This window comes from Sinocyclocheilus grahami, unplaced genomic scaffold (assembly GCF_001515645.1).
Source record: "Sinocyclocheilus grahami isolate Dianchi unplaced genomic scaffold, SAMN03320097.WGS_v1.1 scaffold1916.1, whole genome shotgun sequence".
NCBI lineage: Eukaryota > Metazoa > Chordata > Actinopteri > Cypriniformes > Cyprinidae > Sinocyclocheilus > Sinocyclocheilus grahami.
In genome coordinates, this window is record NW_015507095.1 from 132,165 (window position 1) to 153,933 (window position 21,769).

The 21,769-nt window shown below is 40.1% G+C and overlaps 1 protein-coding gene across 1 annotated transcript in view; it reads right to left on the minus strand.

The window, feature by feature from the left end:
- LOC107573313 (protein bassoon-like) overlaps positions 1-21,769 on the minus strand; it is a 70,587-nt gene that overhangs the window by 13,376 nt on the left and 35,442 nt on the right. Inside the window, exons 11-13 of the mRNA XM_016259752.1 lie at positions 18,445-20,806; positions 17,193-17,956; positions 15,440-15,533 (exon numbers count right to left, since the gene is read on the minus strand). Coding sequence (XP_016115238.1) covers positions 15,440-15,533; positions 17,193-17,956; positions 18,445-20,806 — 3,220 coding nt within the window. The remainder of the gene's footprint in view (positions 1-15,439; positions 15,534-17,192; positions 17,957-18,444; positions 20,807-21,769) is intronic.

Below are 21,769 nucleotides of genomic sequence, written 5' to 3' on the forward strand. Positions count from 1 at the left end.
GGGGGGGGGGGGGACTCAGTTCTCCTCTGGTCAGACGAAACCAGCATGTCAGATTGAGCAGAGGACTCATCTGGTTCCCGTGGTCTTGTGCCGATGGCCGACGAGGTCTTCACAGGGGATCTGTCTCTAGGGTTCATCTAGTTGACATCTGATAGGTCTCTGCTAGCATTCAGGGTTGTAGAGGTCATCTCTAGGTGCTGATCCACCATCTGATCTGGATATGGACTGGATCTGTATGGCTACGGTGACCTCAGAATAAGAATGAAAGGGACTATAATATTAGTGTAGATGCCATTCTTCTTATGATGTAGCGAGTACATCGGGTGTTATGGGAAGTGTTCCTGGTTCTCGTTGACCTAATTAATGCAGCCTAACAATCCTTTAACGGATTTGAATATTAGAAATGCGATTAAAGAGCATTAAAGAGATGGTCTTTAATCTAAATTTAAACTGACAGAGTGTGTCTGCCTCCTGAACAATGCTAGGTAGATTGTTCCAGAGTTTGGGCACTAAATAGGAAAAGGATCTGCCGCCCGCAGTTGATTTCGATATTCTAGGTATTATCAAATGGCCAGAGTTTTGAGATCGCAGCGGACGTGAAGGACTATAATGGAAGTAAAGAAATTCAGAAAGTCATTACTGCTGTACTGTTGTGAAATGTCTGCGCCTCCTGATGCTTTATTTTTTGTTAATTTAGCCACTCTAATTAATAAATACCTGGGGTTGTGTTTGTTTTCTTCTAAATGAGAAGTAAGCAGATCTAGCAATTTTTAAGGCTTTTCTGTATGTAGATGTACTTTCCCTCCATGCAATACAAAATACCTCTAGTTTAGTTTTCTTCCAGCTGCACTCCATTTTCCAGGCTGCTCTCTTTAAGGCGTGAGTGTGTTCGTTATACCATGGCTGTTTTCCTTAATCTTCTTTAAGCATAAAGGAGCGACCGTGTCTAAAATGCTAGAAGAGAGAGAGTCAATAGTCTCTGTTACACCATCAAGTTTTTCTGAGCTATTGGATACGTTGAGGAATTGAGACAAATCAGGAAGCAGTCTTTTGTTGTAGAAATTATGGTTCTACCATATTTGTAACAAGGAGTTGAATTTGCCGCTTTAGCTATATGGAGTATACATGAGACTAGATAATGATCCGAGATATCATCACTCTGCTGTAGAATTTCAATGCCATCAACATCAGTTCCATGTGAAAGTATTACATTTAAATGATGATTATGACAATGAGTAGGCCTTGATACGTGTTGTCTAACCTCAATGGAGTTCAGAATGTCTATAAATGCTGATCCTAATGCATCTTTTTTATTATCTACATATATATTAAAATCGCCAACAATTAAGACTTTATCTGCAGCCAGCACTAACTCAGATAGAAAATCAGCAAATTCTTTGATAAAGTCTTTATGGTGCCCTGGTGGCCTGTATACAGTAGCTAGTACGAGCATCACAAGGAATTTATCATTAACACTTTTTACACTAGATAATGTTACATTAAGCACCATTACTTCAAACTAATTATACTTGAAACCAGACCTCTGAGAAATACTGAAAATATTCCAATACTTTGTAGAAAAACCTCCCTCTTTACCTTTTAAATGCGGCTCATGTTTATAACAGTAATCTTGCGGGGTAGACTCATTTAAAATAATGTAATCATCTGGTTTTAACAAGGTTTCTGTCAAGCACATCTAAGCACATCTAAGTTATGACCTGTGATCATATCATTTACAAAAAGCACTTTCATAGAAAAGGATCTAATATTCATTAAGCCAAGCTTTATCATTTTTTTATCTGAATTATATCTGTTTTTTATTTGTTGAAAATCAATTAAATTGTTACACTTAAATTAGTTTGGATGTTTCTTGTATTTGCTGGTTCGGGGAACAGACACAGTCTCTATAGTGTGATATCTAGGTGAAAGAGTCACTATGTGCTGAGAATTAACTGATTTCTGTGACATGAGGCGGCTAGCAGACGGTTGGTTTAGCCAGTCTGTCTGCTTCCTGACCTGGGCCCCAGTTAGTCAAGTGCAAACTCTAAGACTACGTGCCATATTTCTAGAGAGAAGAGCGGCACCACCCCAGGAGGGATGAAGACCATCTCTTTTCAACAGGTCAGGTCTGCCCCAAAAACTCCTCCAATTGTCTATGAAGCCTATGTTATTCTGCGGGCACCACTTAAGACATCCAGCCATTGAGTGATGACAGTCTGCTATGTATCTCATCACCACGGTAAGCAGGGAGGGGACCAAAGCATATTACAGTGTCAAACACCTCTTTAATGTTATTTTTAGTGATCTCCGACCAGTGAAGTCGAACATCATTAGCGCCGGCGTGAATAACAATCTTACTGAATTTTCGTTTAGCATTAGCCAATACATTTAAATTTACCAAGATGGCAGGCGCTCTGGCTCCCAGTAAACATTAGACTATGATGGCTGGTGTCTCTATTTTCACGTTCTGTACAATATAATCACCAATAACTAGGACACTTTCAACAGGTTTCTCAGTGGGTGCATCACTGAGTGGGGAGAACCTGTTTAATGTTTTAATCAGAATGGAAGAGCGGTGTTTTGTCCCGTGACTATGCCGCCTCACAGTCACCCAGTCACCCTGCTGCGAGGGCTCTGCAACCGGAACCGAACAATGTACGGGACTCGCTAGTTGCATCCAAAAACATATCTAAGGCCCAAACATTCTTACTAACCTCAAATTAAAGTTTGGATGTATCTCAAGCTAACAGGCTAACAGAATGCTAAAGTGCTGTACTAGTAGTTTAGTTTAAAAAGCGAACCATGTCAAATTAGTTTGATAGATAATATCAGAAATAGGGTGAGAATTAAGTTATATTTTAGCAGTTTAAACAAGAAAGTGATAGTAAGATCCAACAGAAAAACAGCTATACAGAGCTACAATCGCAAACCACTCAGCAGCACAGCAGACAGGACTGACTTAGACTTAGACATTTTAGACATCTTTTTCTAGAACATATTATATTATTCTAAGTATATAATGTCATTATATGACTGTCTTGCTGGTACTTGCATACCAAAACCCTGATCAGTATTTTTTTAAATAATCCATTTGGTTTTCAGTTTGTAGAAGCTTTTCATTGCAAAGGTCTATATTATCTATCAGTGGCATAGGCACAATTTTATTTTTGGCCAAGCCTGAGCACTTTCACTTCACTAGCCTACATATCCTTATAGCCAAAAACAAACTAACTTAATATTCCAGCCATTTCAGTCTTATGTTTTCTTTAAAAAATAAAATAAAAAATCTGACTCACATGATTCACCATGGCTGCTGTCATTGACTTTGAAAACTTTTGACACAGGTATGCTAACATAACCAGTGCATTTATGTGACATGAAATTATTCATTTCACAATTTAGATGAGTGAGTCAAAATTACCTGATCATAATATATTGATGTCATTTTCAATATTAAATCCATAACTCTGAAAATGGTAAACACTATCCTCCTTTCTTATCAACATTGCTTTGTAACTGCTGGTTCTCTGTCAGGTTATGCATCTTAGTGTTACTGTATTTGGTCTTGGTGAATTAGATCCACTATGGATGCTATTGCTGCTGCAGAGCAGGTATGGATACTTGCAGGAGTGTGAAGTAAGGCATTACAAGTACTCATTTAAGTAGTTTTTATCAGATTTTTGATAAGTGTCTTGAGCATTATCGATAATTTATGATCTGCTACAATCCTTTATTTCTCCCTCTACAAGTTTTCTTAAGGAACAATGGAAGAAAGAACTAGGAGTGGAAATTTCTGAGGAAACGTGGCAGATGAGTTTTAATATTGTTTGAAGGGCAAATTTGAGCAGTTTGACAAAATCTGGCACCCTTTTCTCTGTTATCTTGATGGAAACCCTACGGACTAATGCATAATTTGCTAATGTAATGTTTTAATATGTCTTCATCATACTTTGCAATTTAATGTAAACAGGTCTGGTAAGGGATGGTTTGTGATGCTCTCTCTCTCTCTCTCTCTCTTCTAATTTTGATCGTATTCTTTGTACAGGTAAAAGAGACGAAAATGTAAGATTACAAATCCATCTTCAAAATCTTTGTCTTTCAATAAAATTGTTAGTTTTTATCAGAAATTTTACTTTTTTGAGTAGTTTAAAAATTGTGTACTTTTACTTTTATTTTAGTACATTTTAAGTGATGTATCTGTACTTTTACTCCGCTATTTTTCCTCCGTTTGTGGTCGTTACATGCTTGTTTTATTTTTATTTTTTAAACATTTTTAAAAAGTGTGCTGGGTACACTCTAAAACGCTTGGAAATGTGGAAAAACAGCTTACCGTGGCTTAATGTACTGAAATTGGAGGGACAGATTCAGTATGCATCTTATTGATGACCTGTGGCATTATTTTATGCAATCCGCCTTAATTTAGCAAGTGCACTCATGCATAAACATTCTTTAAGTTCAACACTTTTTGTTCCATTCAGCTGATACTGCTGATAGAGCAGCTTATTCACCCAGACCGCCGCGGCCCCGCAAAGAGACATCTCTCTCTCTCTCTCTCGTGTTGAGCGAGAGCGTGTGGCTGCTGTGTGAGATACGAGTGCTTTTTCCTTCTCTATCTTTGTTTTTGTTTTTTTGCTTATTTGTTTAGTTTGTTGGGTTTTCTTTGTTTAGCGTTGGTGGTTTTCTAAAAAATAGAGAATTGAGTGTCGTCATGCTTAGCCGGGGAGTTGAGTGTCATGTTTAGCCGGGGAGTCCGCTCCCACGTATTGGTAGCATGGCTGCCCCAGGCAGCGGGAGATTTAATTCATTGACAAGGCATCATGATGTAAAAATAGATTCAACCGCTAGTATAGAAGATTGTGGATTAGCCGTGGGGGAAGAGATTGGACATGACAATATCTTGTCAGAGTCCCGTATGAATGGCGCTGTTGTTGTATTTGCAAAAACAGTTGATTTAGCAAATGAGTTAGTGCAGAACGGGATTGTGATTAAAGGTATATTTACACCAGTGCTTCCTTTGTCTACACCTTCCAAAAAAGTGACATTGTCAAATATGCCGCCCTTTATCCCTAACGAAGTGTTGACCAATTTGCTTACTTATGGTAAAATAGCTTCACCTATAAAGATGATTCAGATTGGTACTAAGTCACCCCTCTTAAAGCATGTTGTGTCGTTTAGGCGCTATGTTTATATGATTTTGCAGGAGCACCTTGATGAACTGGATTTGTCCCTGAATTTTCCACATGAGGATTTCAACTATGTTATTTTCACTACAACAAACAATATAAAGTGTTTTAATTGCGGTGGAATGGGACATTTGATTCGTGTGTGCTCAAATAGGGTGGATAAGCTGAATGAGGCGCTTTTACCGGTTGTGAATGATGAGAATAGTGCAAACGCTGAAGAAGTTCAGAACGTTGCGGTACCAATCCCTGATGGTGAGGTACCTGGGCCAAGTTCAGTGCAGACAGTGACTGCTTTGGTCGGGAAAACAGCGGAGATAGAGCCGGCAGATCGATCTGTGGAAGAGGACATGATTGTCACCGTAGTTGAAGTGAATGAGAACAGATTAGATATTGCGGACGCTGTGGGTGAGTGTTCTGTTCATTGTGAAAGTGTGATGTTATCCGAATTGGACGATTGTACTTTTAAAACGCCGCAGAAGCGAAGGTTAGAGCAAGGTCCTTCGGATGAGCAAGAAAAGAAAGGATTTAATTGCGATTTAAGTCAAACTGACACGGAAAGTGAATGTGATTTCTCAGAATGCAGCGTAACATGCAGTTTGCCGCAAAGTGGATTCTCCAGTAAGAGCTATAGTGCAGATGATATTAAATCCTTTCTAAAGGAAACAAAGAATGTGAGAAAAGTTCGCATTGGGCAATATTTTCCGGATGTGATACAATTCATTGATAAAGTGAGAATATATATAGGAATGAAGGGTGTTTTAGAAATCAAGAAGTATATCGTCTTAAGAAAATACTTGCAAAGCTCAATACTCGGTCAGAATCCAATGTCAGTAATGAAAAATAATCAGCATGTTTATGTGAGTTTTTGTTTGTTGAGCCTAATTTGCTTTTGGCTTTCCTTATTTATTGGAGAAATAAGTATTGCTTCTCTCAACATAAATTGGGCTAGAGAAGGAAAGAAGCGTTTTCAACTTTTTGAAATAGTCAAACAGAAAAAAGTTGATGTTTTGTTTGTGCAGAAGACTTACAGCGATGAGTTGAATGCGTATGATTGGGCCAGAGAGTTTGATGGAATGTCCATATTATGTCATTTGAGTTCCACTAGTGGAGGTGTTGCAATTTTATTTGCTAAAGGTTTCATTCCCTGTTCATATCAAGTGGAAGAGATCATAAAAGTCATACTTTTAAAGATCAGAGCCCAGTTTGAGAATTGTTTTTTTGTTTTTATCTCTGTATATGTTCCTACTAGAGCAGTTGAAAGGATGTGCTTTTTAGATACTCCGAGTAAAGTTTTAGTGAATTGTAGTACAGAGGATGTTTTCATTTTAGGTGAGGATTTTAATTGTACTGAGCAGGTATTAGATAGAAATCACGTGGAAGCCAATATGCCATCACGAAGGAGACTTATACAGCTAATGAGTTCTAATGAAATTGTTGACATATGGAGAAATTTTCATCACTCGCAGCGACAATATACTTGGGCACATGCTCATGAAAATTTACTATTCCTAGACAGGTTAGATAGATTTTATGGATATAGACACCAACTTAATTTATTTAAAGAGTATTCCATTATTCCTGTTGTTTTTTCCGATCATAGTTTAGTTAAGTGTTCTGTAATTATGGGTTTTTTAAGCCAAAGAGTGCTTATTGGCACTTGAATAATAATATGTTATGTGATCGTTTATTTCAAGATTATTTTAAGGAGTTTTGGGTTGGTTTTAGATCTAGAAAATCATCCTTTCAATCTGTACATCAGTGGTGGGACTTTGCAAAGATACAAATTAGACAATTGTGTCAGCAGCACACTTTTAATGTAACAAGGGATAGAAAAAGTACAAGTGAATCATTAGAAAAAGAATTAAAGGAGATGCAGGAATGTAGAGATACCTCAGGAGATTAAATTTTTAAAAAAGAGCTTCCAGGAGAAAAAAAAAATATTTAAATAATATATTGGATTTGGCTGCACAAGGAGCTTTGGTCAGATCAAGGTTTCAAAATATTGAATTGATGGATGCACCTTCAAATTTTTTTTAAATTTAGAAAAAAAGAATGGGCAAAAGAGGTTTACACACAACTTGCATTCTGAGACTGGGGTGTTGTTATCGGACCCCTTTGAAATAAGAAATAGGGCAATTGTTTTTTATCGAAAACTATACCAGAGTGAGTTATTTCTAGATGAGTCAGACGTGAGTGTCTTTTTTGAAAATTTGCCTCAAGTACCTCGAGAACTTAATTCTGTATTAAGTAATGCTGTTACTTTAGAAGAATTACAAAAGGCACTTCAAAATATGGAATGTAATAAAGTGCCTGGTATTGATTGCCTGCCGATTGAATTTTATAAGACATTTTGGGCAGAAGTTAGCTTGGATTTGTTACAAGTACTCAGTGAAAGCTTGGTGAATGCCCAAGAAATGCCCATTATTGCCCAAGAAAGGTGATTTTAAATTATATAAAAAATTAGAGGCCTGTTAGCTTGTTGTGTACTTATAATAAGTTACTTTCCAAGGTTCTAGCTAACAGGTTGAGTGAAGTCCTTAGTCATATTATTCACTCTGACCAAACTTACTGTGTTCCAGGAAGGCGAATATTTGATATCTCCTTTATCAGAGATATTTTAGATATCAGTAAAAATTTTAAGTTGAATTTTGGTCTAGTGTCTATTGATCAAGAAAAAGCATTCGACAGGGTGGAGCACACATATTTGTGTAACACATTCATTTTAAAGAGTTTTCTGCCACAAAAGTAAATTGGTCTAAGAGTGAAGCAGTACTAGTTGGAAGCTGGCTTAATGTAGGGCCAAGGCTCCCAGAAGGGTTATCTTGGACTAAAGAAGGTTTTAAATATTTGGGAGTGTTTTGGGGAATTAAATATTTATGCAGAAAAAATTTGAATAAATTATTGAAAAGGTCAAAGGTCGCCTTGTTAAATGGAAGTTTTTGCTCCCTAAAATGTCGTATAAGGGACGAGTATTGATCATTAACAACCTAATTGCATCTGCTCTTTGGCATTGATTGATTTGTGTGGATCCTCCACGAGACCTACTGCCAAGACTGCAATCAATTTTAATAGACTTCTTTTGGGAAAAGATGCATTGGGTACCCAAATCTGTTTTGTACCTACCCAAAGAGGAAGGAGGACATGGTTTAATGCATGTGCAGAGCAGGATAGCGGCCTTCAGGATTCAATTCATTCAAAGGCTGCTGACTGGTCCAGTAGACTCAAGTTGGAAGTCTGCTGCCTGTGCCATTTTGCGAGGATTTGGAGGTCTGGACTTTGAGAGATCTTTATTTTGGTTAGATCCGCAAAAGATGGACTTGTCTAAATTATCCATTTTCTATCGGAATTTAATCAAGGTTTGGTCTCTGTTTAAAGTGCAGAGACATGACACTATAACTTCTCTATATTGGTTGCTCCAGGAACCTCTGATTTATGGATCACGCATGGATTTATCAAATGAGGGGATATCTCATTGTCCCTTCTGTCAATGAGATACTTCTCAATGCTGGAGTTTTAACATTTGGACATTTGTTTAAACAGGCTGGATTGACCTTTGAGAATGTTGATGTTGTCACCAGTTGTTTGGGGGTAAAGTCAAAACGTATAATGGCCAAATTGCTTGAAAAGTGGAAGTCAGCTCTTATACCTGAAGAAGTTAAATTATTGGGTGAATATACTGAAGGTTTAATTGCCCCAAATTGTAATGATTATTTTCCTGATTTGTACTTGTTGTCTGATTTTAAAGAGAGTGAAGGTGTGTTTTTACAAGACAGTATCTTGTTTTTAATGGGGCCTAATTCTGTATCTGGGGAAATTGCTTATAAGAGTTGTGTGAAGACACTTAATAAGAATTTTCTGCATAATAGAGTTGATAATCCTTGGCGCACTGTTCTCCATTTAGGAGAGAACGTTAAACCAGAATGGAGACCTTTGTACAAATCACCTTTGTCAAATAAAGTAGGAGACCTACAATGGAGAATCCTTCATGGCGCTATAGCTGTGAATGCTCTTGTTTCAATTATAAACCCAGGTAGTAGTGATTAATGTCCTTTTTTTCCAGAGGGAGACTGTATATCATACCTTTTTGTTTTGCAGTAGGCTTGATTCACTGTTTCAAGTTTTAACTGGTTTATTCAATCATTTTGATGAGACTTTTTCACAGGAAGTGTTTATGTGTGGTTTTAAATATATTCAGAAACACATATTCTGTTGCCAGTTGTTGAATTTTCTTCTAGGTCAGGCAAAAATGGCAATTTATGATACCAGGAAAATAAAGATTGAAAAAAATTTAAGTAGTAATTTACAAATTGTGTTTTTTAACCTTGTGAAATCTAGAATTTTGATTGATTTCCGGTATTATAAGGCTATGGGAGATCTTGTGCTTTTTGAAGCGATTTGGTGTTATAAAAGGGCTCTGTGTGAAGTTCTTGATGAGGATTTAGAGTTTGCAATTTTTTAAATCTTTGTGTGTTGTTAATTTGTTTTGGGTTTTGTATTTTGAGTTTTGTGCAATGTAGGGGTTGATTGTGTAATGTGTTTAAAAAAAGAATTGTAATAAAGGTGTGTTGAAATTCAAATTCGCTCTCTCTCTCTGTTTTTTTTTTAAAGTTTCCCTAGAAATACTTCCCTATTTAATGTAATTTTTCCATTTTTACAAATTGTATTATCAGCATAACAATTTAAGTAAATGCAGCTGTGTAAAAGGTAGGGGATTATGCACCCTTCTAGAAAAATTTGCATTTACGTATGTTTAAATTGTAACATAAATTATCATGTTTATGATTCTCATTTCTTTATCACAAAATGCAAAAACAGATATCTTCTGGAGAGAAATTGGCTCTTTTTAGTCTCTCTTTTTAACCCATCTCATGGTGTGTGATGAACTTTCTAATGGTCTACGAGTTTCTAATGGTTTTGTATTCTTTGCATTGTTCTAAACATTAATATTTTATGTGCAACAATAGCATGCTCTGGCTCTGTGGCCTTACACCTGATTTTAAATCTTTTTTTTTCAAACATTATGATGTAAATGATGATGATCACACAGAGAATAACTATTTCATCTTTTCATCACTTCTCATCATAATAGTTTATCAATGTTTTTTTGATGTATTTTAAAGAGTTGGCAGTCAAAATTAAAACTGCTGGATGATAGATATTCTTCATTCTTTCTGACAAACAACAAAAGATAATGTTAATTACAGTATGTACAATGTTTTCTAAATGTTTAAATTGCAGTGTACATTGTTTATTATAAGGGGTAAGAATCCGCAGTTCAGTACTAGCTACTCATGAGTACTTTTAAATAAGCTACTCTTTTACTCTTACTCAAGTAGTTTTTTGGCCAAGTACTTTTTACTCTACTCACACTACATTTTTTGGTATGTAATGATACTTTCACTTGAGTATATTTTATCAATACTCTTTCCACCATACCTGCTACAATACACATGCAGACGCGTGTAAGATATGCTGCAGCTGCATGAATAGACATAAAGCTCTGAAAAAAAAGAGACCACTCCAAATTTTTCTTATATCAGCATCTCTACTTGTTTGGCAGTCATTCCATTCCAGTATCTGTTAAATTCCAACACAGGCACACCCCATTCTGTTTAATGAAGTACTGATTAGGTGATCACCTCAACCAAATCTTATTTAATGAGTAAAAGTATAAAAACCACTGCTGTGGTCATCACTATCCTCTTGCAATAGGACCAGTTGGATGGCAAAAACAGTGCTAGAGTGCCTCAAAAGTTATTGGAATCAAATAATAACTATTGACCATGCCAACAGAGTTGAAAGAAAAGTTTTGATTGAGGAAAAGAAGGTTTAAATTCTGGCTTTACTGGCAGAGAGATACAGTGTGTCAGGTTGCTTCCTTCCACACAAGGTCAAGCAGCAGACCGGCAGAGGGCGAAAATGACTCGCCACTGATCGGTATGACTGCCAACTCATTCGAATGGCACTCAACAAACTTAGGATGACATCAAGTGACCTACAAAAAAAATGGCAAACAGCAGCTGGGGTGAAGAGCATGGCAAGAACGGTTCGAAACAGGCTCCTAGGGGCAGAGTTGAAGTCTACAAAGAATAGAAAAAAGCCCTTCATCAATGAGAAGCAAAGAACAGCCAGGCTGAGGTTTGCAAAAGTCTCATCACCTTTTCTGAGGAGTCCAATTTTCAGCTTTGCCCAACAGCTGGTCGTCTAATGGTTAGACGGAGACTGGAGAGGCCTACATGCCACAGAAGCTATGTTTCCATCACACTGTTGTTATGCTCATTTTGAAGTATCACATCAGAAACAAGTGATGGAAACAAAACAAAAAATCCCTTAATTCGCAAAAAAGGTTTTACGCTCACTTGAGGGGGTTTTTAACTTTTGATGTGAGGTATCCAAGTCGCAACATCTAACTACTGTGGAGCCTCAGGGCTCAGTTCTTGGACCAGTTCTCTTCTCTGCCCACATGGCATCACTAGGTTCTGTCATTCAGAAACATGGCTTTTCATATCACTGCTATGCTGATGACACTCAACTCTACCTCTCATTCCATCCTGATGTTCCAACGATAGCTGCTCGCATCTCAGCTTGTCTAACAGACATTTCTTGCTGGATGAAGGATCATCACCTTCAACTCAACCTTGCCAGATTCCATCAAACCCATCGTTTCATCAAATTTTGCCATCCAGTAAGGCACATCAACCATAACTCCTTCAAAAACAGGCGTTATGATTGATGATTCAGCTGACTTTCTCAGACCACATTGCTAAAAATGTCCGGTCCTGCAGATTTGCTTTATTCAACATCAAGAAGATCAGGCCCTTTCTTGTTCAAGCTCTTGTTCTGTCCAGGCTGGACTATTGCAGTGCTCTCTTAGCATGTCTTCCAGTCAGTTCAATCAAACCTTTACAATTAATCTAGAATGCGGCAGCAAGATACATTTTTAATGAGCCGAAAAGCAGAGGTGTCAAGTAACGAAGTACAAATACTTTGTTACCTTACTTAAGTAGAAATTTTGGGTATCTATACTTTATGGCCTAAGCTTTTGTCCTTAATGGCATTTTTTCCCTTACATTACTTTTACTTTTATACTTTAAGTAGTTTTGAAACCAGTACTTTTGCACTTTTACTTGAGTAAACAGCTTGAGTTGATACTTCAACTTCTACAGAAGTCTTTCTAAACCCTAGTATCTATACTTCTACCTGAGTAATGAATGTGAATACTTTTGACACCAGTGCCGAAAAGAATGCACGTCACACCTCTGTTTATCAATTTGCACTGGCTACCAATAGCTGCTCGCATAAAATTCAAGGCATTAATGTTTGCCTACAAAACCACCACTGGCTCTGCACCCCTTTACCTAAATTCATTACTTCAGACTTATGTGCCCTCTAAAAGCTTGCATTTTGCAAGTGAACGTCGCTTTATTGTGCCATCCCAAAGGGGCACAAATATCACTTTCCCAGACTTTTACCTGACTTTTTAGACTTAAATTAAATGTTCTCTCCTGGTGGAATGATCTGCCCAACTCACTCCGAGCAGCTGAGTGCTTAGCCATTGTGACGAGTGGGGGCGGGGCCGAGAGCTGTGGGAACGGAGCGAGGCCGGTGGAGTAATTGATAATGAGCGACACCTGCACCACTCACCGGTCTCGAGTCCCACGGAGGAGCTCCGGAAGGATAAAAGGAGGAGTTACGACAGTGAAAGACGAGAGAGGACCACGCCTGGACTTTATTTTGTGTTTTGTGTGCGGCAGTCATTTGCGAGGGGCTGCCGCTTTACTTTCGTTTTGCGTTTGTTTATTTTATTAAAATCTTAAATGTTCACCGGTTCCCGCCTCCTTCCCGAACTACAAACGTTGTTACATTGGTGGTGCCGAAACCCGGGAGGAAAGAGGGACACGCTGCCAGAGATCCCTCGCCGCTGCGGTGAATCCGCGGTGCCATCGATCATGGCGGAGCAGTCTGCCGCCTTGGACAGACTGCTGCTGGCTGCCTGGGATGTGAAGGGACGGCTGCCGTCCATAAGGGAGCGGAGGAGTCGCCACCGTTTGCCTGAGGCCGGAGCCTGCTGCCATCCGCCATGATGGGGAGGAGCAGGGAACGGGGGACTACTACCGGCTGCCCGAACCCGGAGGAGCCGTCGCCGTCCACCAGGCGGCGGAAGAGTGATGGGCCGTCCACCGAGGGCTATCCAGTGCCGCCGCCAGGCATCGCGGAAGAGTTTACCCAGCTGGTGGATGGCCGAGCTGCAGTGTGTCTGGAAACCGGAATGAAAAAAAATTAACTTAAATGATTTTAGCAAATGGCTGCAATATAACAAAGAGTGAAAATTTTAATATATATATATATATATTTCCTCTCTCCCCTCTCTCGTCTCTGTCTCTCCTCATCCTTCCGTCTCCTTTTCTCTCACCTCGTCTGCCTGTCCTTACCCCAAGGTACGCCGTGATCGGCTCCCCCGGAGGGGAGAGGGGGGATTAGAGCGCAGTCTTGTGGGTACCCCCCGGCCTGTGAGGGGCGATGGGAGTATGTAACGAGTGGGGTCGGGGTCGAGAGCCGTGGGAACGGAGCGAGGCCGGTGGAGTAATTGATAATGAGCGACACCTGCACCACTCACCGGTCTCGAGTCCCACGGAGGAGCCCTGGAAGGATAAAAGGAGGAGTTACGACCGTGAAAGACGAGAGAGGACCACGCCTGGACTTTATTTTGTGTTTTGTGTGCGGCAGTCATTTGCGAGGGGCTGCCGCTTTACTTTCGTTTTGTGTTTGTTTATTTTATTAAATTGTTTAAATGTCCGCTGGTTCCTGCCTCCTTCTTCCCGACCTACGAACGTTGTTACAGCCATCTTCAAGAATCGGCTAAAAACACATCTCTTGCTCCTTTCAGACTTGCACTCTATTCATTTACTAACTACTTGTTTTCTTTAAAAAAAACTAGCTTCTCTAATATTTTTGTATTCTATCTATTTATTTTCTTTTTATTTATTATACAATTAAAAAAAAGCAAAAAAAAGCCTCAAACACTAGCTTGCTCTATTCTTTTGCTATTCTATCTGCTTTCTTTTTATTATATCATTTAAAAAAAAAAAATTTCTACATGTACTGTGTTAAGCTAACTGAGACTTGTTATAGCACTTGCTTATCATTGCTCTCTTGTTGATTTTGATTGCATCCGTTGTTCTCATTTGTAAGTCGCTTTGGATAAAAGCGTCTGCTAAATGAATAAATGTAAATTCTGACATAGCGAACATTAAACCCACATAACTAATCAGCTGTTTCCGCTGATGGTGTCTTTCTGGTTTTTAATATACTGCTGGTTACTAGGTTACCAATACCACCATCATCCTCTCGAACAACTTGATGGAAATGCACCTAATTCACATTTGTTTTTTGTTTTTTTCTTTGAAAAGATTCACTTCACGTTTGGATGGAAACCCAGCTAGTTTCTCACACCCTCTGTGAAACTTAGTGGAGGATCGGTAGTGACCTGGAGTTGCTTCAGCAAGGCTGGAATCAGGCACATTTGTCTTGGTCACATTTGGATGGTCACAAGCCATCAAACAAAGCCAAGCTGCTTTAATTTTTTGCGCCAGGAGTGGCATAAAGTCTTTTCAATCTTTGCATTATCTGAGGTCTGAAAACACTGCATCTTTTTTGTTATTCTGAACAGTTGTCCTTTTCTGCAAAAAAATACTCTAAATAACAATATGTGTATGTGGAATTTGGAAGAAATGTTGTCATTAGTTTATAGAATAAAACAGAAATATTCATTTTGCTCAAACACATACCTATAAATGGTAAAACCAGAGAAAATGATCATTCACTGATCATCATTTCCATAGCTGTGTATAAATCTTTTAGCAGAAGTGATGTGACGTGTGGCCAAGTATGGTGTCCCATACTCAGAATTTGTGCTCTGCATTTAACCCATCCGAGTGCACACACAACAGTGAATAGTGAACACACACACACACACATATTCCTGGTATTTAGTGAGAGCCATTAATGAGCGGCACGGCTAACTAAAGCCTCCTTTAATGCATGTTTCAGACCCCTTTGCAAAGGTTAAATATTTTTCCAATTTAAATTTTCCACAAAAAAAGCATAAATAAAAAACAACAACAACAAAAAATGGCACAATACAATCATGAAGTGTACACGTAATTTGTTAGATTTCACAAGCTTAAAATCATACTGTCCTTTGATTGTGATTTGAGTAAATCTAGGCCATGTTGAAGTCATTTGAGCACAATTACCTATTCCGGTAAGTGGAGGTTGGGCTGTTTTGGCAGGTTGGCTGGGGACTGCTTTTGCTCCAATAGCAGTGGCAGGGGTGGGCTCTGGTTTAGTCTATTGGAGACAAGAGACACATGGTCATAAATAACACCTACTGTATTTATATCTTAAAACTGTTTTTTATATTTTAATTAAAATCATAATGTTAGCTATATTTTGAATGCTGCACATTCTATCAATGTACATCACTGGGAGATTTCCAAAATTTAATATTAAATTTCCCAGCTAGAACTGAAATTATCAACAAAACCAATTTTAATTTCTAATTTTAATAAGCAGTTCTTCAGATTTTGTGTATTTGGTGTAATGAAATATGTTTATCCGGTTTAAGGTTAAAAAAACACATTATTTTCCACATACTGTACATTATTGTTTCTCCTTATTGCCCCGCCTTTCTGAAACATGTCGATTTTTACAAAGCTCATCGGCCTGAAAAAGCGAGGTGTGCTGTGATTAGCCGAATACCTCAAGCGTGTGACGGAAATGTTACGCCCCTTACCACATTGTGATGATGCCCTGTCAGGCCGGAGCGATGATTCAAAAACATGAAAACCCATTATAAACGAGGCATTCGTTACATCCAGTGGGGACATTATTATGGATTATAATGACTTGTACTGTCTTTTTACGCGTTGCGTTGCATCGCGCCGCGTAAACATAAAACCATGTCTGCATTTGTGATCGGAGAAATGACAAACAACAAGCCCTACTCTACACTGCCCAAAAAAACTTGCTTTAATATATAAAATATAAAAACTCTTTAAATATAAAAAACAGTCTTTGAGTCAGAAGAGCCGGCATTGTAGTCTACTCTACCAGGATCAAGAAACAGTCCTCCATAAAATGTGCTGCACACATCTGAATATTTGGGTTGAAGTGTTCTGGAACAGTGTTGTAAATACAACTTAACCACTGATTTCTAGTCATGTCCATTTTTGGAAGGTCAAACAAAGTAGTTTCGCTTTCACAACGAAACACAGCGACACTAGAGTGAGCGGCGGCGGCCTACAGTGAGCAGAGGCCGGGGGATAAAGTGAGGAACGGCCGGCGGGCTGAGTGAGCAAAGGCGGCGGATTCGACGAAGGAGCGTCCGGAGGGCTTGCGGCAACCACATGTGACGACCCCGGGCTGGACTCCACTTCGTCCACGGTGAAAGCCGATCCAGCGATCCGGCAGCAACAATACTACAGCCAGAATAAAAGTTACGCTTTCTTTTTTTGCGTTAACATTTGGGCGGCGTTATGCAAATCTTCCCACATAGTGATGTAGATATGTGGGGGTGTGTAAGAACGAGCCGTTTTAGGTAGGTGTGGCTGACTCTTAACTTTTATAAAGAATATCTCTTTGGATTGAGACTTTAGTCTTTGCAACTTTACAGATCTTCTTTATGAACCAAGAGCTTGTGACACTCCAAAGAGAAAGGAAAAATTGAAATCGCATCATATGACTTCTTAAAGAAATGCAGGAAAAAAGTTTCAATATTTAAACTGAAGGGTATGTACAAAAGAAACAGACCACTTGTTTAAATATTCTACATAATTAAATATGAAATACTTTAAAAGTCTGTGACACTTTCCTACAAGCTTTAATAAATCTCAACCATAATGTTAATTATCGATTAAGATCAGGAACATCCAGAATAGGAGAATCCACTTTTAAGAAAAGATTTGGCTTTTCAATTAAATCTTTTTAAATCTTAAAATATTTACTTACTATAGCTGGGGACGTTTGTGCTGCTGAGGTGGGTTGTCGAGGCATTGGACCGGTCTGGCCAGGTTTAGCTTGCAGTTGCTGGGCTTGTACTAACTGTGGTTGAGTTGTGCCTGTGGCAGATGTCTGAGAGCCTGGCCTGGCAGCTGATATCTGTGCCTGCTGCTGAAGCTGTGTTCGCTGACCTTGCTGCCCATCAACAGGTGGCTGAGAGACAGCTTGCCTGCTTGAACTTGAAGGTCCACCTGGTCCCTTCTGTCCAGGCCCAAGAGATCCTGGCTGTCTGGATGATGAGGGGTGGTCCTGTTGCTTCCTGCTGGAGGACTCTTGATGGTGGGAGGACTGTTTACCAGAGCGGGAGCTATGGTGGTGGCCTGAGGTGTCACGGGAATAATCTGAGGAGTGGTAGCCCTGAGAACGAGATTCTCCCCTCCTCTCTGAAGATGACAAGGAGCGGGAGTCATGACGCATGGATGGATCCTTTGAGGAACGTGATGATCGAGAGGAACGAGGCTCATCCGAATGGCGTGAGGAGTGCCTACCGGAACTTCCACTGCTGTGATGGCGGTGCTCTCTAGAGGAAATGTGGCGGGTGTGACCATAATCATCTTGTGGCCAAAGATCTTCTGGTGGCTCATCATAATCATGGTATGTGTGCTTGACATGGCCTCGCCTCCCAGAATGACCACTACTGCCATAGTGACGGGAACCACGGACATCACGCGGCTTCTCAAACCAGTCTGTCTCCTCTTGACCAAGATGGTATGCTTTGGAAACCAAAAGCAGATCACAATCAATCTCCATGTCTGATGGCGAAAGACGATTGCACACTGAGACCATGCAAAAGAAAAAAAAAATAACAAAATAGCCAAACTTAAAAGAAAGTCATGCAATGTATTCAAACTCAATATTCAGCATATAAAAATAACCTCAAATAAGAGATTTTTTCATTAAAGGTTTGGAAGTCAAAACTATTCAATATCATACATTCAGTACACACACAAATGAAGCACCTTGGAAAACACAAGAGTGGGTAAAAAAATAAATAAAGAGACCACACAACAACTCATGCAGTTTTTGGAACTGAGCACAACATTGAGAGTCAGATTTTTTTGAAAGCTGCATGTTGCCTGAAGTCAAAACATGGGCATGCACTTGGTTTTCATTTCTTTACTTCAGCTATTCACTGTCTTTCTCTGGGTGGGTGGGGGATGTTTAAAGTGGGCAGTAACACTGGCATTCAGCTCCCAATTACCTTCGCTGTCAGAAACAGCACAATGCATATCGTCAATTATATACATATCATCTGGTTTGTAGACATGGGTCCGGGGCAGGTCTCGAATATGGTCCTGCACATCAGGTAGAGAGTGACTTGAACCATATGAATTTGATGGATAGCCGAAAGCCCTCCCAACACTCATGAGCTTTGTCATGAGGTGGGAGTTCTCCTTTTCTGAATTTTGAGAATGCAAAGCAGGGCGCACACTGTGGCCATAGTTGCTGTGGTATGACCGGTCTATACGGTCCCGTTCATATGACCTGCTTCTGTAGCCCCTCTCGCAGGGAGAGATTTTGTCCATGCCATAACCAGCTGAACGGGACCTACCATAGCCATAGAGATGTTCATCATCATAGTAGCCCTGTTGTGGACTGTAAGTACTCCGTAGCCCATAGATGCCATCCTGAAGTTTATGGTAATGGGAACCTGAGCCATAACCACTGGGTGTAGAGGTGCTCATGGTGTAAGAGGCCAGATCAGCCTCCACATCATGAGCTTCCTCAATTGGGGAAAACTTGGATATCTTCTGCTCAATGCCTTGTTTACGATGTTTGTTCCTCCTGGAGGACATGACGGTTGAAGGACACAGGTTCTTTGAGGAGTGCCTCTGGGCTGCCCATGTTGGTGTTGAGTGACTGCAGTCATCATAGTAATATGATAATCCCCCACCCATGCTACTGCTTCCCACTACCCGGCCATGCGTATGTGCCCCTTGTGCTTGGAAGCTGCAGGTGCTCTTACCCCTGCCATGATGTTGGTCGTACAGATCTGCATCACGTTCATCCTCTGGTTTGCCAAAGGAGCTCCCCCCTCGAGTGTGAAGTCCATCATTCCCATATCGTCCATGACCCTCATTGCGATGTGAGTCTGAACTAGTGCCCATGCCTTCCTTGGTCAGTTCACAGATGTCATCAATCATGACATAGTTCCTTGGGACATTTTGCTCGAGGCTGGATGATCCGTATAGGCCTTCACTGGTGTACATAGAGGGGCTCTCCATTGAGTGTATATGGTCAGATAGTATTGTCTGCCCATATGTATTTGTAACAATGGTATTATATTGCCCACTGGAACTAGCTGTAGTTACTGTATATCCATAAGTATTTGCAATAGTTGTTGTGTACTGCCCATAACCACTGGATGAGATTGTTGTGTATGGCCCATAACTAGAGGCTGCAGAGGTTGTTAAAGACCCACCATATGTATTTGATACAGATGAGGAGTAGGGGCCATAAGTACTTGCCATAGTTGTACTGTATTGGCCATAAGCTGGACCAAAACCAGACTGGCTGTAAGTGATATCTTGCACAGTTGTTGTTACTACAACTGTAGGATTGCTTATAACCTCATAATTTGTGGGCATCTTGTGTTCAAGGTCAGCAAGCGATGTCTGTCGTGGCTTTTGGTGAAAAGTGAGAGTGTATGTCTGTGGCTGATAAGTGCTTGCTTGACTGACCGGATAGGGGGGTGCCTGGCTTGGGTATGGTGTACTGTGGGTTGGATAAGGGATTGGGCCAGTAGGTGGTAGGGTAGGCTGAAACCCTGGTTGGCTTGGCTGTGCTGGAGGTGGCACTGAGGTGTCTGCTGGATATGGAGGCTGGTTCTGTGGGAAGACTTGGGAAGGAAATGTCCCTTGGACCTGATAAGATAGGGTTGGATACATTTGCAAGGGGGTGGGTTGGGGGAGAGCTTGAGCTTGGGTTACTGATGGATAGGGAGGTTGGTTGAAACCTGTGCTCTGCAGTGTAGAGGCCAGTGGGGTAGGTGCCGTTTGGAGACTTTTGGGGTACTGGTAGGACATGAAAGAGGATGTGGGGGGAAACTGGGCAGCAGTGTTTAGCTCACAAGTAAACTGGCTGAGTGGTGCTGTACTAGGTCTTGTCATTAGCCCGTTGCTCTCAAAGGATGTGGCTGCAGCTGTCAGGCGAAGATTGTTGAGCTCAGAGTCTGACATATAGTTTCGCGAATCACCCATGCAGCGCAGGTATGCTAGCTCCCTCCTGTCTCTGTCCTTTGCCAATGATACTTTTCGCTGTGTGATGCCCAACTCCAGGTATCTAAGCTTGGCATCAATTTCCTTTTCCTCCTCCTCCAACTCTGCCTGCTGCTTACGTAGCTTTGTAGATTCCTGTTCAACAGCCTTTAGCTCGTGGGTCAAGTCCTTAAGTAGACTGGCCTTTGCAGCTAAACGAGAACCCCTTTTCAGAGATGGTAGAGAGGGCATAAGCATGTGGGATAGGTTAGGGGTGACCATAGGCAGTTGAGTCTCCTCTGGTGGGGGGCTGGGCAAGGTCCTCTTCACCTTCCTTAGGAGGGAGCTCTGCTGCAGGGCTACCAGCTGCAGAGACACATGGTCCAGGATGAGTGAAAGAGCCAAGACCATGAAATACAGAGGACAACACAAAGTGTGACTGGTTGTGGTTGTGGACAGGTGTCTTTTATACTGATAATGAGTTCAAACAGATGCCATTAATACAGGTAACGAGTGGAGGACAGAGGAGTCTCTTAAAGAAGAAGTTACAGGTCTGTGAGGGCCAGAAATCTTGCTTGTTTGTAGGTGACCAAATACTTATTTTACCGAGGACTTTACCAATTAATTCTTTAAAAATCCTACAATGTGATTTTCTGGATTTTTTTTTCTCCTTTTTTCTCTCATAGTTGAGGTATACCTATGATGAAAATTACAGGCCTCTCTCATCTTTTTAAGTGGGAGAACTTGCACAATTGGTGGCTGACTAAATACTTTTTTGCCCCACTGTATTAGAGTTCCACACATAACTACTAGCATTGCTCAGACTACTGGTTTATTGTGACAGAAAACTGTAAGGGCATGCATTTATAAAGATCAAAGTGATTCTGACCACGTATATTATCTTGCCTTGATGGCCATATATATGGCAAGGCAATACATTGCATTGCTGCTGTAACAATTTATCTCAAAACAAGAGGAAACCGTCTGTGACACAAGCAGACAAAAAAGTAATTTATTCCTCATAAGACATGTGACAACATATTTTGAATGTATATTGTACAACATCAAAACAATCAACAACACAAACTAAATAGAAACAATACCAGAAAAAAAAAGAAGAGTCCAAGGGATATACAAACTGGCCATTTCTTAGCATCTCAGGCTTGCAGACATGGACAGAATACTTCATATCACAATGCAACCTCATAGTCAAGAAAGATAACTTTAATAATTCAACTGTCTGTATATGCAATATATAAACTGTGGAAACAACACCACCTGAGTCATACTGTTCTAATCTGAGTCACACTGTTCTAACAAGTTCATATT